Here is a 17,475-nt window from a genome sequence, read left to right as displayed (position 1 = left end):
CCCTAAAAGAATTGGAAAACTTGTTTTTGTTTGTTTGTTTGTTTGTTTTTGAAAACTTGTTTTAACCCGTGAGAGTTACTTGGGATTTGATATGTTATGTTGCTTTCAGGGAGATTTAAAAATTCAAGAAATGTATAGGTGGGGGTCATTAAAGGAATAATCAGCTATGGTTTCCGCCTCTTTTCAGTAGTTTGACTATTGATTTCTAAATAACGTAGGTTTTCCTCTTAATTTTAAGCATACAAATAGTGATCTAAAGATATAAAACTTGAAGCATAGCTTAATGATTAAACGTTAAAGGTTCAAAGGAAAAAAAGCTTAATAATGCCTTTGTAATGTGAATGGTAAAAACATCAATTATAGACTCGGTGGACTGTGATGGACAGCCATGTTTAAAGTGAAGGTAACTATAAAACCAAAGAAGCCACCCTCCTCTGGTGAGTCAGTTATTAGTAACTTAAGGAGGAGCTCCTAGTGGCAACGAAGTGCAAAGACACTCTTCTCTCATCAATGGGAAGTCGTCTGGAGGGGACGACGCTGGTTAACAAAAACTCACCAGAGACCCTTAGATAATGATTCACTAATTCAGTTTAAGTCACACACTGTACTGCTATTTACTTTAACCAATGAGCAAGCTGGTCAATATGGAAAATAACGCTTTGATCTGCCTCAGTCTCTGTAAGTCAATAGTAATCGTCCACCCCCTTCCAGCTTTGTAAATTCACCAGACCCCGAACTTTTCTGCGTTCATCCCCGAGCCTCCCAGTGACTGGCACGTCGCTGGCATTCAACACACCCTGCGTGAACTGATCGAAGAAACCCTCTGAAGTTGCTGTCCGGGGAGTGGCCAGGCAAGACTGAGGATAAAGGAATTCCAGTTCTTCCCACTGGAGCGCCACACCACCTTTATTATCCCCATAATGCCCGGGGCTGTGATTTGTGGGTGACTGGGTCCCTCGCGAGGCTGCACAGCTTCCGCTTCTGCAGTCATCTCCTTCCCCTCGCACTAAAACAATACCTTGGCCTCCTGCCAAACTTCGAACAGCGAGCGACTCTGGCTGTTTATGGTCCGAAATGGGTGCTGCGAGAGACTGGGGCTCTCCGAGCGCTGAGAGAGGCCCAGAGGAAGGGAAGAGGCCAAAGCTTTAAAACACTCCCTTCCTCCGCCCCCTCCCTTTTGTCCCAGACACCAAAACAAACGAGCTGATACACGTGTCCCTATGACTCTTGTTTACTATCAAGACAGAGCTCTGCAAGCACCTCTGGGATATGTAGTCCAACCGGTTTCTCTTGCCTACAGTTTCCCAGAACAGAGCAAAGCTGAGACTACGAACCCACAAGCCATTTCGGGGGCAAAGTTTGGCTTAGGTCCCCGGAGTCTCGGCAGCAATCCAATCCGAAGCGCTCACTCTTGTGATTGACAGACCGTCTTCTCCAGTAAACACAACACAAAAGTCAATACAAGCCCGCCTCCCGAGACGGACGACGGGATCACCCAATGGGAAAGGGGAAAGATCGAATGACACTTCCGTAGACCAATAAGAAGGCGAAAGAGCTGGGAGGAGGCTCAACCCCCGGGGGGTTGAGGGGAGGGGGAAGACGAAGCTTGAAAGACTTGGTAATGGCGACGGGTTTGGTAAGTAGGAAAGTTTCGGTTGAGGAGTAAGAGCAGCGGCGGGAGCAGTAAGGCGCGCCGGAGGGACCGGCCTCAGTCGGAGAGAGGGTACACGAGTCGCTGGTGGTGTTGTCGCGTCCAGGGCGGCCCGCGTCGCGGCTGCCCGCACTCCGCGGCGGGTTTGTTGTCTTTCAGTTCGGGAAGGGGTGGGGGTGGGGAAGGGAGGGGCAGGATCCCGAGGGGACCGGGCGGCCGGGCGAGCTCGGGTCCGCGCCCCTCTTCCGCCAAAGGCTGCCCTCACAGTAGGAGCAGTTAACCGTCCGATAACTGCCGGTGGCGAACCCACCGGACCGGCGCCTCCCGCGAGTTCACCTAGGCTTCGCGGCGGCCGGGCCCGAGGGGGTCTCGGGGGCGGGGGCTGGGAGGAGTCGGCGAGGTCGGCCCTCCGGGCCGGGTTGCGCGGTGGGTGGCCGGGCCGGGTGCGGAGATGGGGCGGGCCTGGGCGGGGGGAAGGGGCCGACGCCGCGCCGGGGCTGCCCAGGAAAGTTTGACTTCAACTCCGCGCGTGTGGGCGGAGGGTCGGAGGTTGGCCTCGGGTGGGCTGCCGGCCGGGGGTGGAGGACCCCAGTGAGGCGCCGCCTCCTCTGGGGGCCGAGAGGGGCTCGGGCCGAGCTGGGAAGCTCGCGGAGCTGCTGGGCCCCGGGGCTCATTGTTACGCATTTCGAATGAATGGGCTCCGAGGCGCCTGCGCGGTGCTGCTGAGCCGAGGGGAAAAACAAGCCTGGAGTCCAGGCTGCGGTCACATGATGGGGGGAGGGGAGGGGAAGGCGATGAATGGCGAAAGAGGGTGGGGGATGGACTTGGCTTGAACCGGGAGGCGCAGCCTCTGTGACCGAGAGCCCTAGCTTGGCAGGCGTTTCCAGTCTCCGCCTTCTAACCTATGCTGCTGCCGCAGGCAGATTAAAACAAAAAAGAATCCAGGCGAAGTCGACCGTGGGGGCCAGGTTTTGGTACCTTCCTTAAGCGCTGCACGGCGTCTGGGGGATTTCACTCGCGGCCGCGCGTGCTTCACTACCTAGAGTTCGTTCTTCAGCAGTCTTAAAGAATCGTTTTTAAAAGAAGTACTGACAACAAGGACGCACTCCATCCAGTCTTCAGCTCAGGCTGCCGCTCTGAGACGGGAGGAGGGTAATAGGGAGCTGTGTATACTAGGAAGTGTTGGAGTCCTACCAACAATTCCCGACGAAGTGCTGTAGATTTATTTCCCTCTAACCAGCGGTAACAGATGACTCCCAACCTTAGTTTTGAATTAAAGTTATTACCTTTTAAAAATTGGAATCATTTTGACATCTGTGAATACTTGTTTAACTATTGATTAACTATTGATAATCTACATTGTAATGTATTCCTAGCATTTCGGTCTTTGCTCCCCCCCCCCCCCCGCTTTTGTCTTTTGTTTTAGCTTGCTAACAAGGGTGTTAGGGTCGTCTGTTCAGTTCCTTTGATGAAGCTACACTAGTTTATCCCTCCTTACATGAGGATCTGTTCCCAATCCTGTGGATGCCTGAAACCAGGCATAGTATCGAACCCTTTGTATGCTATGTTTTTCTTATGATAAAGTTTAGAAATTAGATATTAATAATTAATAATAAAATAGAACAATATCCTGTAATGAAAGTTGTGTGAATGTGGTCTTTCTCAGAATACCTTATTGTCCTGTACTCACCCTTGTGATTACGTGAGCTGATAAAATGCCTATGTGGTGAGATGAAGTGAGGTGAATGACCTAGGCATTGTGACTTAGTTTGGCTGCTGTTGACCTTCTGACTTTAGGTCAGCAGGAGAATTAACTGTTTCCAGACTGGGTTGACCTTGGGTAACTGAATCCACTGAAAGGGAAACCTTGGATAAGGGACGACCACTATAATCTAAATATCTCAATTTCTCATGTCAGAGATCTAAATTGCGCATGACCTTCTGTCACCACCCCCCCCCCCCAACAATTTGAGCTTGGTAAAGAAGTCCTTTGGAATTAGGGGAGGACATAAAGAAATCCTTTGCATGATATCCTTGAGGATGGAAAGCTAAGGATTTAGGGACCAATGGGCACTTGTAAGTGGGAGTCTCGCCTCTCTTGTCTATGCCTTTTGGCTCTTTTCAAGAAGAAAATGGTCACATTCAGTTGTCAGAGTGCTGTTTTCCTCATCCATAAGAATGACTGCTCACAGAGCTGTTTTGAGGTTTTTATGGAATTAAAGGAAGTCAAATGCTTTGTACACAGGAGGTAGGCAGTTATAGTAAAACCTAATTTCCTACTTGTCCATTCATGGAGATTTAGCTATTTCTGGTCCTCTCCACCTCTGTAAGATTTGGATATTTACAACAGTTTGCAAACAAAAGCAGTAGAAACTTCCCACGTCCACCCAATAAAAATTTGTAATGTTGGAGATGCCATTTCAAAGCACAGCTTGCTGGAGAATTTTACTCTTCCCTTTTGAGAATCCCTGGTGTAGTTGCAGAGTTAGCCGCAGTACAAGGCAAGCTATGTCAAATCCTGTAATACCAAAGCCGTATGCAAAAGTATGAATGAACAATAGGGTTAGCTCTACCAGGAGATATTTGAAAGAGAAGCTTGTTTATCAAAATGAATGTCTAATTGGTGTAATGTATGCAGGGGAGAATTTTTGAGTATGGACCCTTTTGGTATTATTTTTATTACTGTATCAGAGGTCTTGCTTCCCTCAAATAGTTTGACAGAGAAAAGTCTGAGACAAAAAAATTTACATTCATTTAGGGATTTGAATTTTGTTTTCATTGATTTTACTGAATTCTCCCAGTAGCCCATTGAGATAAGTGTGAGGCCGAGGTTAAGTGGCCTGCCTCACATTCCATGGCGAGTGAGAGGGAACCTCCAGTCTTTTGACTTAGGTCTAGGCTCCCATTTACTGTGCAGTAGGCTTGCTGAAGCACTTCCTGCATTATCTCAAGACCATGGTTTGATAGCCTTGAGCAGTGAGAGGAGCATACACATAGAGTTCAAATTCAACAAGTACTTGGTGAGTATTTTGTTAGTGGGCAGTAGCTCTGTTTTGAAACTGAAATGTTTTTTTTCCCCAGCTTCCTATAAGAATATTGTGAGGGGATGTTGGTAGATCACGAGTAAAAGGGGCTGAAGAACCGACAAGTTGCGGAGACGTTAGTGTACTGTAAATGGTGAGCAGGGACAGTGCAAGACCCGCTGACAGGGGAAGAGAAAATCTAGTTGGAAGAAGGAGAAAGCCAAGAAGTTCTAAAGAGGGAAGGGGAGGACAAGGAGAGTTGCGACTCTGCTTCTGTGTATTCTGGAGCGCCTCTGTTTTGTACACTGAAGGGTGGCTCTGAGGAGATAACATAGGTACAGTGTGACCTCTGAACTTCATAAGCAAGAGAAAATGAGAAAATGGTCAAGTTTAAGATTGTCACTGGCTGGCTTTTGCAGATCACATCTCGTGAAGCGTAGTACAACAGATGTTCGTAAGGAGTTTGAGTCACTAAGATAGGTTAAATTGTGTTGTGTACACTTAAGATGTTGGAATATTTTCCATGAAAAGACTTCAAACCTGCTGTCTAAACTGGGAATACTCGCTGTTCAAAGAACTCAGAATGACTAGTTCCTCTCATGTCTTAGGCATTGCTCAATAAGGAATCTGCATTGATACTACCAATTTTCTTTTATAAGAACTCTTGCAAAGGAAGCTGGGAGCAGGTGGCTGATGAATTGGGAATGAGAATACACTGTTTTTAATGTATTTTCCCTTAAATATGAATTATAGATGTTTCTGCATACTTATACCATGTTTCAGTATGATTTGTTTTATAGGCTCAAAGAAAATGTTTATAGTTCTGATCACGTCAGACCTCTGTTCAAAAATCTTCAGTGATTCCCCTTTGTCTGATAATTGCTAATAAAAATAGTAGCCACTCGGCATTGAGGGTTTGCTCTGTGTTAGGTACTACTGTAGGCTTTTTACATTTGTTAGCTCACTGAGTCTTTACAACCACCTATGTAGGTGTTTTTTGATTTCCATTTTACAAACAAGGCAAAAAGAGTTTGAGTAGATGGTGCAGGACACATAGCTAATAAGTAGTAAATCTGATTATAAACTCAGCCTAATTTCAGAGCCCTTACTCTTGTGTACCAAAAACAAACCGATTTTCGTAAACTAGGATTGAAGATGCTGGCGCAGTCTACCTTTCCAGCCTTCATATTCATGACCACAAGACACACAAGGCCAGCCTCCCTTCTGGTGATACTGGATTCTGTGTTGTTCTTATTTTATCCATAATTTTGCAGACTCTTCAAGTTTGCTCATGTGAGTTTCTCTCATTGGAAGGCTTTTCTTCCTTCCTTTTTACCCATTTGTGGCCAAGCCCTGCTGTGTAGAACCGTGGTAATTTGCTTATATGTTTCCACTAAAGTGTAGATTCCTTGAGATTGAAGACAAATTGTTCATCATTGAGGTCCAACATTGCAGCTAGTTTAGTGTCTTGTATATATGAATATGTATATTTAAATAAAAAGGAATTTAGTAATCATTTTTAGCTCACTTGTTCTCACAGTGCACCTGGCATTCTTTGGAAATGAAATAAATAAAAACCAGCTCACAGGGTTGTACCCCAGACCAAAGAAATCATATTCTCTGGAGGTGGGGCCTAGGCATCATTTTGTTTGAACCACACATAATCCCGTGCTTAAGAATCACTGATCTAGCTAAAGTGTGCTTGATTTTTGCAGTGTGAAGTGGAGGTTCAGAATAATGATTCGGCCAGTTCTGCTTGAGAAGTCAGTTTGTGTTAGCACATCTTCTGTTGCTACCAGTTTTGTAGGAGATTACTTGTTATACTCCAGCAGATTTGTTATTAACCATATAGTAAGACTGTGATTAATTAGTAGATAATAAATTGTACTGAATTGCAAAAGTGTCCATTTCTTGCAAACGCCTTGGACATCTTCTAGATGAACTGTTACTTGCCTGAAGTAATGGCATGACCGGTGACTCTTACTGAGATATGTTGGATAACTTGTCATATTTCTGAGGGAGGAAATTGCTGAAGCCGAATAAACGAGCTCTCTGGTCTCCTGTCATTAACTATTTTCAGTAACTGTTCTATTTAGGATCTTAAGTACCCAGAGTACGTGGAAGGTTGCCCTGCGTCAGTCTAGGGATAAAACATTTTGCAAAGAAGTCATTTTACATTTCTTTGACTCACTGTGTCTCAGTTCATCCTCACAACCCCTCTAGGAGGAAAGTAGGGCAACTGACAGATGAAGATAACTGAGTCAGTGAGAAGCTCAGTCACTTAGATCAGATATTTAGTAAGTGGTCAAGCTGGAATCAAAACTCATGACTCCTTACATCTGACCCAGTGCCCTTTTCACTACTCCGTAGAACATCTTTGTCAGTATTGAGTAAGACTCTTAAAACAGTGGCTAGGATGTGGGTCATCTTTGAGGGGTGTAGGCAGAGAGAACCAGAAGTAGAATGTTAGCAATAAAGTAAGGCAACAGGCAGTTTAGGTGCATGCATTGGGAACCATAAGATGTTTAATTGCCATTCACCAACTAATGTGTCTCCAGAAATCTGAAATAGTCTGATATAAGCAGATTTTTTTTTGAAAATTCAAACTTATTTAGAAGAGTGAAAAATCTGGGAATAGTGTGTTCAGCAGTAGGAGAGTTAAGGAAATTTTGGCATACTATGGAACTATGTAACAATCTGTAAGAAATATTAGTGACATAGAAAAATGCTTATGAACTTATGCTAAGGAAAAAGGTATCAATTATGTATAATACAAAGTATGGAGGAAAATACATGATTGTAGGTGTCTGCATGAAAAAGAGATTGGATTGTAAAACAATATACCAAAATGTTAACAGTATCAAAATCTGGTTGGTGGGATTAGAAGTCATCATTCCTGGGGCATCTGGGTGGCTCAGTCGGTTAAGCCTCTGACCCTTGATTTTGGTTCAGGTCATGATCTCAGGATCCTGACATCAGCTCCCTGTAGGGCTTGGCACTTAGCAGGGAATCCGCTTGAGATTCTTTCCCTCTGCTCCTTCCCCTTTCCCCACCCATAGAAGCTGCCTTTCTCTGTCTCTCTAAAATAAATAAATAAATCTCTTTTAAAAAAGTAATTTTTTCTTTATTAAAAAATTTCTTTTTTTCCATTTTTTCCCCCACAGTGATTATGTATTTTACAGTTAGGAAAACATATTTCATAATAAAAAGATCATGAAAAAGCCTTTGGAGAAAAAAATTTGTCAGTGTTGCCAGTGCTTGTTGGTGATTATGTCATGGCTTAGAAAGTTCTGGTATAAATACTGAGCAGTTAACATCTTCTCACTGCATTTTTGATCACCAGAGGCTTAAATTGCAGTGTATTTTATTGTTTTATTTTGGGGTAAAACTATGTCATGTTAGTTTTCTTGTGTGTATTAGTACTTTTTTTTTTTTTAAATGAGCTTTGGAGTAAAGCCTGAGAAATCAGGAAATATTCCTGCTGCTGTCAGCCCAGTTAAATAACCAATTTCATCATTGTCCAAAGGCAGAGTGTAAATGGTATAAACACATTTTACTTTTAAAACAAAATTTAGTTGGTAGACTTCGCTAGAAATTATGTAGGTATATAAATCTATGTTATTTTCTTCCTTGTGATAGCTTTATAGGCTTAAGATGAGGATAGATTTACTATTTGTTTAAATTTCCTATGATTATTACTCATTTTAGAAATAATAAGGACAGGTACCTTTTTATGATGGCTAGGTACCAAATTTTCATAAAGAAAACGTGGCAAAAAAAAAAACAAAACAAACATGGCATTTTTTTTTTGAGACGTGTACTATATGGCCATTTTAAGAAACTCTTAATGTTATTTTAAGTATGTTAAACTTTACTTTCAGATAAGAGAACAAAATAACACAGTTGATAAATAGAGAAATTGAAATAGAATCCTCAAAAGTGAAAAAAATAGAATATTTCTTCAGTTTTTTAAAAAATGTAACTGAGGAACGTTTGTTAATTTTCTTTTCCTTTTTTTTAGTTTGTTAATTTTCTTTTAAATTTGAAGATACAAGTTGAGAAAATGGTTTTCTTGGTCTCTCTATTTGGGTCTCAGAGTTTCTTAAAGAAATAAAAGTATATATAATAGTGCTGTTATCTATTAAAGAAAATACTATGAGACTGACACACTACCTACTGTGCTAACAAGGCACGTTAAAGAAAAGAGTATTACAAATTTAAGATATGAATCCTTTTGGATTTGGGTATAATTTAGTGCTGACTACATGGTCAGGGAGTTTGGGAGTCAGGGAGTCTGCCTACTCTAAAGGATTTGAGGGGGATACAGATGGCAATACATGATTAAGTTAAAGATGTAACATTATGAGTCTCTGACAGGTTTGATACCTCTGTAATCTCCAGATCACAAGACTTGACATTTTTTCTTTATTATTTTTATTTGAAGTCGGAGCACCATAACATGGTGTGGGAAGTGAAGACAAATCAGATGCCTAATGCAGTACAGAAACTCCTGCTGGTGATGGACAAGCGCGCTTCAGGCATGAATGACTCACTGGAGTTGCTGCAGTGTAATGAAAACTTGCCCTCCTCACCTGGATACAACTCCTGTGATGAGCACATGGAGCTTGGTAAACAAAATTAAAAGTTTTTTAGGAGTCTGAGATTCATATTCTATGTTTGGTCCACTTTTCCACCTACCTTAAACCACTTCAAAGTACATGAAGTTTTTGTACCTTAGGAGTTTTTCAGCATTCTACTGTTACTGCTTGTAAAATATTACTTAAAACCAACATAACTTTGGGCTATTTATGGTCATCATCGAAACTCATTTACAAATTACCAAAGTAAGGCACTGTCCTGGGTAAAGGTCGGGCCGTTAAACACCTCCGGAAAATCCTGCGTGTGGCTCCTGTGATTTTTGAAACCTGTTGGTGAGCTCAGTACATTGTGCTCCGCCGCCTCATGGCTGGTTTGTGGCTGCGATGGGCAGGTTACAGCAGACCCTTGAAACTGGAGGATCTGTCATTTATGGTCATTAGTGCCGCCAAGCTGCCCTTGGGATGTGTGGCCGGTAGAAGTGTGTAGGTTTATGCAGGTAGGACTTGGAATTGCACTGCTAGGAGGTTGGTATTGAAGAGTCAGCAGCCATTGAGTGACCTGGGCTTGTGGCCCTGCTTTCCAGCTTGGCTCTGTCTGCATTTAACGCACGGCTTGCTGAAATGTTCGCAAACCCCCGAGAGGCCATGATCATCTTCCCTTTACCAGGGATAGGACAAAGGAGACTACGTGCTGCTGTGCTCTTTGGGAATTTGGAGATACTACAGGTCTTGGGGCATTTCCTGCTTGAATGTCGACTGGTTGCTGGGCCCTGTGAGTCACCGAGTGGTGGGTGCCATTAAGCACGGAGCACCCATTTGTTTGGGTAGTTGTTTCTCCACCAACCCACCAGTTTCATGAGGAAATCAGGAAGTTGGGGCCAGTGGGTGGCAAAAACTCGAACCCCTTCTCATTGCTTGGGTTTAAAAGCAGTTAATTTCTTGAGCTTGAAAGACAAATGAACCCTTTCTATGCAGTAACTAAAGAAGTGCTGGTCCAAGAAGGTTGTCAGCAGTGGGGAAAGGGGGATAGCTAGGCCAGTGTGAGAGTTACAGGCGGAGTTTGCGTAACTCGCTGTGATGTTTTTCAGCTGCTCAGTGAAACGGGGATGGCTTCTACTCCGTTTTCTGAGTGGATATCCTGAATTAATACTTAATGAGTAAGACATTTCAGCTTCAATAGGCTTTTCTGAGATACCTGCCTTGAGTAAGAATTCTGTGTCTGTACTTTATAGTAACAGCTGACCAGGACTCCTCTAAGGCTAGAAGAATTTTCTGTTTTACATATTGAATGGACCCAGTGGATCTGCAGTTTGTTGTAGGTGTGTTTCATGAAGTTTTTTTTAAGGCCTGTAAGATAGTTTTTCTTCTCTCCTTTTTCTTTTTTTTTAATACAGTTTTTTTTAGAATTCAGTCTTCGCTGACGTTCGTAGCCGTGGTGTGTACATGAGCCTTGGGACCATACCTTTAAGAAAACATAACCAGTAGTTATTATTGAGTTTAGAATTTCTCAGTTAAAAGAAATAATTCAGCATAGATTATGTTGAATAAGTAGTACCTAAAACTTATAATATGACCTATTGATCTCATCTTTAAAAATTGTTCTCATTATTACAGTAATCTTCTGTAACAGGGTAATAAAGAACGGGAGTAAACCCATGTGTGTACATAAAATGCCTTTTTCCTCATTCACATGTTAACCTAAAAACATCTTTGGTGGCTTGTGGACTAATGCCAGGTGAGCTATAAAAAAAAAAGAAGTCAGAAGACACAAACTTTTTCTGGTCTGGGAAGAGGTATGGTAATTCAAGTTCATTAGTACATTTACATCTGTTTGGTCTGTTTTCTGTCAGGCTCTGTTGACCCTTGAATGTAGAAGGTGTCATTTTTTAGATCAAAACTTCCTCATCCAAGAAAACATTTCAAATTTATACTTCCCACAGAATTAATTAGCTACATTTAAGGACTTCTCTTCCAGCTGTAATTTTTAACATTTTTCCCTGTATTAGCAATTTCCTTTTTATAATTTTGAGTGTGTTTCTTTGCAGATGACCTCCCTGAACTTCAGGCTGTTCAGAGTGATCCTACCCAATCTGCCATATACCAGCTAAGTTCAGATGTTTCACATCAAGAATATCCAAGACCATCTTGGAACCAAAATACCTCAGACATATCAGAAAATACTTACGGTGAAAATGAGGTGGATTGGCTGACTGAATTAGCAAATATCGCCACCAGCCCGCAGAGCCCACTTATGCAGTGCTCGTTCTACAACAGGTGGGAACACTGACTATATTGTTATATTGTTACTGAAAATGTCTGTCATTACAGAGAACTATTTTTTTTCTAGTTTTAAAAGTAATAATACTATTAACCATCTAATGAGTGGTTTACTGAAATTAGAATTTATAAGTCATTCGAATTAGGTTCTTTGTTCTGTAGTGATTACAGAGCTTTTTCACCTGGTATCATGATTTCATACTTTGAGAAGTAGATAAAAGGGAAGAGAACCACAGAGTCAAAAATACTTGTAAGTATATTAAAGTCATCAAAAAATAAACCAGAACAAGAAATATTTTTATTAGATACTTATGCTTACAGAAATGAAAATTATACTATGTCTAAAAAACCATAGTTGTTGTAAATGTTTTATTTTAAAATCTTAGCAACCTTGAGTTTGGTTCCTTTTGGTCTAGGTTTATTTTCTTCCACAGTGTATGTAACCTTACGTTACCTTACCTGTTGGTGAAAACTATAATTGCTAATGTTAAATCTAGAACTTCATAAAAGTGGACTGCCATTGGTGAACACCACTATTTCATATACCCAGACCAAATTTTCTGCAAATGAGTTGTTCGTGCTATGAAATTATGGAAGCTTTGAACTAAAATTCCTAGAGAGACCTCAGTGGGTAATGTTTCATTAATTGTGACGGGGTACCTGGGTGGCTCAGTTGGTTAAGCGACTGCCTTCAGTGCAGGTCACGATCCCGGAATCCCCGGATCAAGTCCCGCAACGGGCTCCCAGCTCCATGAGGAGTCTGCTTCTCCCCTGTCATTCTCTCTCTCTCTCTCTCTATCAAATAAATAAATAAAATCTTAAAAAAAAATTATCTATGTGAAAATACCTAGATAAATACGATAGTTTGTAGGAGAGAGAAGTGGATTTGTACTCGTGTGGGTAGACAGACTATATAGTCCATATGAGGTGATGTAGGAATAACTGAATTTTGGTAGTGCTTCTAACTTAATGTAATTCTTTGCTAAAAAATAAACTTTTCATGTGTGAAACCCTGGTTTTCTTGCAACCGATTAAATTATTTTGTTTTTCCTCTGTTCAGTGGGATGTTGGTCTCCATCAGGACAAATTCAATTTAGTTAACTAAATTTCTCAGTTTAATTCCATGGGAAATTTCTGAGAAAGAAAAAAATAGTAAAAAAGCTAAAAATTTGTTTATAATGAAAAACAAACAAACCAACCCTGACTTTCCTATTGGACTTTCTTTTTCCTAGTTTAGTGATAACACTTCATTTTTTTTTTTAACAGCAAACTTAAGAGAATTAACAATGTAGCTCACAGAAAGTTGAGTAAACCCCTCAGAAGATAATCGATATAAATAAAAACATAAAGGAGTAGTTCCCCAAAGATAGAAACTTATTCTTTGCAGCATCTTCTGTGCTTCCCTTCCTCCTAGGGAACAAGACCAAGAGTCATGCTCTGCTGTCTAGCCTGCCTCCTCACACTGTCAGCGGCTGTTCATGCAGCTTCTTGTAGTGTGTTAAACGGTGTTAGTAAGCTTTGGGTGTCTGAAGTCTGTAACTGTACAGTATCAAAGGGTTGAGGACAGGTACCATTTACATTACCCCTGCATAGGTAGAGGGATGAAGAGACCAGTGGTGTTGGGTGTTTCAGACATGTATGGCATGTTAATTTTTACAGAATGTTTAGGCCATACACATTTTAGAACATTGCATTATTCTCTTCTCCTTAAATGGTTCAACAGAAGAACTAATAAACCCCAATTTCTTTTATTAGTCCTGAAGGCAGGGATATACTTAAGGACATTTAGCAGTCTGGCCATTCTCTAATATCATAAAGGTCTAAATGTTGGGGGGCTTGGGTGACTCAGTTGGTTAAGCAGCTGCCTTCAGGTTGGGTCATGATCCCGGGGTCCTGGGATCGAGCCCTGCGTTGGGTTCCCTGCTTAGCGGGGAGCCTGCTTCTCCCTTTCCCTATGCCTGCCAGTCTGCCTGCTTGTGCGCACGCGCGCTCTCTCTCTCTCTCTCAAATAAATAAATAAAATCTTAAGACAAAAAACAGTATTTGTGTTTTGAAATCCAGAACTGGAGAGTTTTTTTTTCTTTTAAGATTTTATTTTATTTGACAGCACAAGGAGGGAGAGCGGCAGGGAGACGGAAAAGCAGACTGAGCAGAGAGTCCAAAGTAGGACTCCATCCCAGGACCCAGGGATCATGCCCTGAGTTGAAGGCAGGTGTTTAACTGACTGAGCCACTCAGGTGCCCCTAAGGGGTTTTATTTAAGAAGTGACATGAACATGAAAGCATAGTTTATAGACCCTTATCAAAAAGTAACTTCTGCAAAGGCATAATGAAAAAGTGTTAGTGAGGATAAAATAAAAATCGTGGGGCTAACACAATTTCTCAGGGAGTAAGGGAAGACCTGGAAAGTGAGGTGTCCCTCTCCCTTTAACCAGCTAAGAGGGTTAGTACAGACATGCACATACTTTGTTATGGCCCGGATTCATTCCTGTTTGGCACCTCAGAGAACTGTCCAGATGTGGGCCCTTCGGGTGGGTTGGTCTCCCAGAGCCTGCAGTCTTCCTCCCTGTTGCTTTCCAAACTCCTGAGCTGAGCGCATGGTGCCGCTCACCCTTGGCTGGGCAGGCTGCCTACTGCTCCCCCTTCTGGGAAGGGTTGGCCTTTTTCTAAGCTGGTCCTGGGGGAGAATAACTAGCCTTATGAGTAGATGCTTTTCCATATGTTTATATCAGAAAACAAGAAATAGTGTCCGTTACAAGAAGTTGCAAATAAGCTGCTTTCTGCTATAATAAGTTGAAACGTTTTAGCTTCAGGTAGTTCATTTCATCTGCCCGGTGACAGGTGGTTGGTAGGTGGAGGGTTCCATGTTGGGTCCCGTTCAGCTTAGATGCCCTGTTCATACCACTGAGTCAAAATAGAGGAGAGAAATGGACAGGGAGCCCAGCACGTGAACCTTCATGAGTACCTTATGTGTACTTACTGATGTAAAAACGTCTGAATGAAGGAACAAATAATTTTGGAATTTAAAAATACATGACTAAATTTGAAAAAAAGAATGGTATTTAGCATGTGTGAAGAAGACTTGGGTAAGAAGTTAAGGAATAGTGTTCTACAAGTGAAATCTTGAAGTCTTTAATAGTGTTTTCCATAAGTGTCTTATATGTGTAAGTTGGTATTAGAAATATGAAGTTCTTTTCATCAAAAAGAAAGATCTGTGTATAAGGACCTCTGCTTTATGGTTAAAACCGCTTCCTTATTTTAGATCATCTCCTGTACACATCATAGCTACTAGCAAAAGTTTACATTCCTATGCACGCCCTCCACCCGTGTCCTCTTCTAAGAGCGAGCCAGCCTTCCCTCATCATCACTGGAAGGAGGAAACACCAGTCAGACATGAAAGGGTGAGTGTGTTCATGAGCATAAACTTACGAAGTTTGCACAACAGTTGAAATATGTTAACTTTCCTTTTCTCAGAAGTACTTATGAAGCACGTACAGCCGGGAAATTGTCTCACTGTTCTAGCGATCGGGATTCCATTTTATGTTTGTTACCAGTGGGAACGTATGTTGAACCAAAACTTCCAAAAAGTTCAGTTTTCAAAGGCGTTTTTTTCCCCTAAGTTTACAGTTTAAGTTATCCATTCAGGAGGGGAGAGAGAGAGCCAGAAGCCTTGAGATAAAGACAGATATTAACAGAATATGTTACAAAATAAAAAAGTTTCTGATGTTTTTCTCCATAGGCAAATAGTGAGTCAGAATCTGGCATTTTCTGCATGTCCTCCCTCTCCGATGATGATGATTTGGGCTGGTGCAATTCCTGGCCTTCAACTGCTTGGCACTGCTTTCTGAAAGGTGAAAGAATGCTTGAATTTTTATAGCTGACTTGTGTAGCACGCTAGGCACATACCTAATTTTTTTTTTTTTTTTTTTTACTTAAACTTCAGGCACACGACTGTGCTTTCATAAGGGAAGCAATAAGGAATGGCAGGATGTTGAAGATTTTGCTAGAACCGAAGGCTGTGATAATGAGGAAGATCTCCAAGTGGGCACTCACAAGGTGGATTTAAAATTCGTAAAACTTTTCCAAGTCTTTTGGAAGGCAACCTAGGCTCATTGCTAATCTATCGGAGGATTCTCTGTCTACTTTCGTGCCTAAGTGACATCTTACATTTTAGGGAGAGGTTTTGTGACCCTGTGTTACGGCTCAGCCAGATGGAGCGCCGCAGTGACTTAAGGCTTACCTTTGTAATCATGCTTTCTTAGGTGGGAAAACGATGTATTCTTAGCTGTTTTTGTATGTTCTATGTTGGGGGAAACTAAACTGGCATTTAAAATAAAATGAACAGATGAACCAAGGCTTTTTCTTAGGTAATGTACAAAGGAGTTAATTCCCAAATGGATAATTGAGAGTTGATTATATTAAGTTACTTTCTAAATGATCTGATAAAATAAAATATTTTTAAGTTGATTAGCAAAAGCAGTAGGTGGCAGCAGTCAGAGAAATGTCAGTTGGTATCTTTAAAATCTTAATTTTTGAAATCTCGAAATTCTCCATCTCCACTGTAGGCAGAGAAGTTGGGCATGTGAACTGTGCTTGTTTAAAATTCCTGTTTTGATCCTGCTGTTACTTACTGTTGAGTCTAGAGACAAATAGCCCCGACTCAGCTGCCTTCCGGTTTCCCTCCTGCTGCTGCTCTTCACTTGCAGTGAGGTTTGTCTGGTCTGACATTGGCCTCTGCCATTCTGCTCAAATTGTCTCAGAGGTTCCTAGCTTCATTCTGATTTCTAGTGAGACTTCTTGCTTTGTTTGGCATCTTTGCAACATTTGACTCAGTGAGTCGTCTTCTCTTGATTTGTGTAGCATGGCGGGGATCCGGGTCCCTACTGTCACCGTCTCTGTGACTGGTGGCTTCTCCGTCCATGGCGCTGAGTGTGAGAGAAGGTTCTGCCCCTTGGCACTTCTTCACCATTTGCTGTGTGCCCGTATGGTCAGCAGCAGCTCCTTGGTGGGCCTGTGGAAGGCGCTCTGGTTCTGGTTCTTTAGCAGCTGTGTGTGATTGATGTTGGGCAGACTATCAAGCCTGCTGCGTGTTGGCTTCCTGATCTGTAAAATGGGACTGGATTCATTTGGATGTCTCGTAACCCTAAGAATGAGAAGATTCTGTAATTTTTTTTTACAAATATATGACTGTAGCCTTCCCCCGCATGTTGGACATCAGCACGTGGCTATCAACCCGTCCTTTATGCTTGACTTGTTAGTATAACGGAGGTCGGACCCACCTTTTTCTTCCCCTTCTTGGCTCCCTTTCCCTCCCTTCTTCTAAACACACTGTTAACCTTCTTGATTGCTAGATTAAAAACCAGGAAGTTGACTGTTCCTCTCCTCCATCCATAGTTAGCGGATCAGTTCTGTTTCCCTAAAGATGCTTTGCAGTTACCCTTCCCTCTTCCACCACTTCCTCCCGCTGGCGGAGGAACGGTTGTGTACTAAAGCTTGCCGGTGGCCGGTCGGTCTCCTTGGTTTCTCTGTGAGTTTAAGGGTAGGGATCCTGTGTAGTTAATGTGTTCCCAGAACCTAGCACCTGGCATGTGCCCACTGCTCAAATATTGGTTGAATTTAAATTTAGCCTGGTTCTACCACTGCAGCCCTTGTCGAGTAAGACTAATGGGTTTCTTTCCTTATGTCTTCAAAGAAATTGGATACCAGAGGCACTTTTTATTCTGCAGACTTTATCATCTTCGTAAAGTTGACCGTTGTTAGTAAAATACTTTCATTGACTTGCAGTACCCTCTCAAAGGAAGGTTTGGGCCCTTCCCCCGTCCTTAAGACTCTTCAGCTTACTAACTGGCCTCTCCTTTTTGGGCTTCTTTGCCTCACCTCTGAACTTGCCCGTATTTCTAGCAAATACTCAGCATTCTCCAGAGCAG

General features: G+C 42.1%; 1 protein-coding gene across 2 annotated transcripts in view; it reads left to right on the top strand.

The window, feature by feature from the left end:
* Nucleotides 1–1,591: 1,591 nt before the first annotated feature.
* Nucleotides 1,592–17,475, top strand: part of HBP1 (HMG-box transcription factor 1) — a 28,203-nt gene continuing 12,319 nt past the window's right edge. The window contains exons 1-6 of one of the 2 annotated variants that reach the window (XM_080818265.1): nt 1,592–1,636; nt 9,119–9,302; nt 11,318–11,546; nt 14,811–14,949; nt 15,288–15,399; nt 15,492–15,604. In XM_080818265.1, coding sequence (XP_080674391.1) covers nt 1,622–1,636; nt 9,119–9,302; nt 11,318–11,546; nt 14,811–14,949; nt 15,288–15,399; nt 15,492–15,604 — 792 coding nt within the window. In that variant the 5' untranslated portion in view covers nt 1,592–1,621. Of the gene's footprint in view, nt 1,795–9,118; nt 9,303–11,317; nt 11,547–14,810; nt 14,950–15,287; nt 15,400–15,491; nt 15,605–17,475 lie in introns of both variants that reach the window. The other variant, XM_080818264.1, reaches the window with a different exon arrangement.

This window comes from Martes martes (assembly GCF_963455335.1).
Source record: "Martes martes genome assembly, chromosome: 11".
In the NCBI taxonomy this organism is placed as follows: domain Eukaryota; kingdom Metazoa; phylum Chordata; class Mammalia; order Carnivora; family Mustelidae; genus Martes; species Martes martes.
Note: the sequence above shows the minus strand (reverse complement) of the source record. Positions and strands in the feature narration are given on the sequence as shown.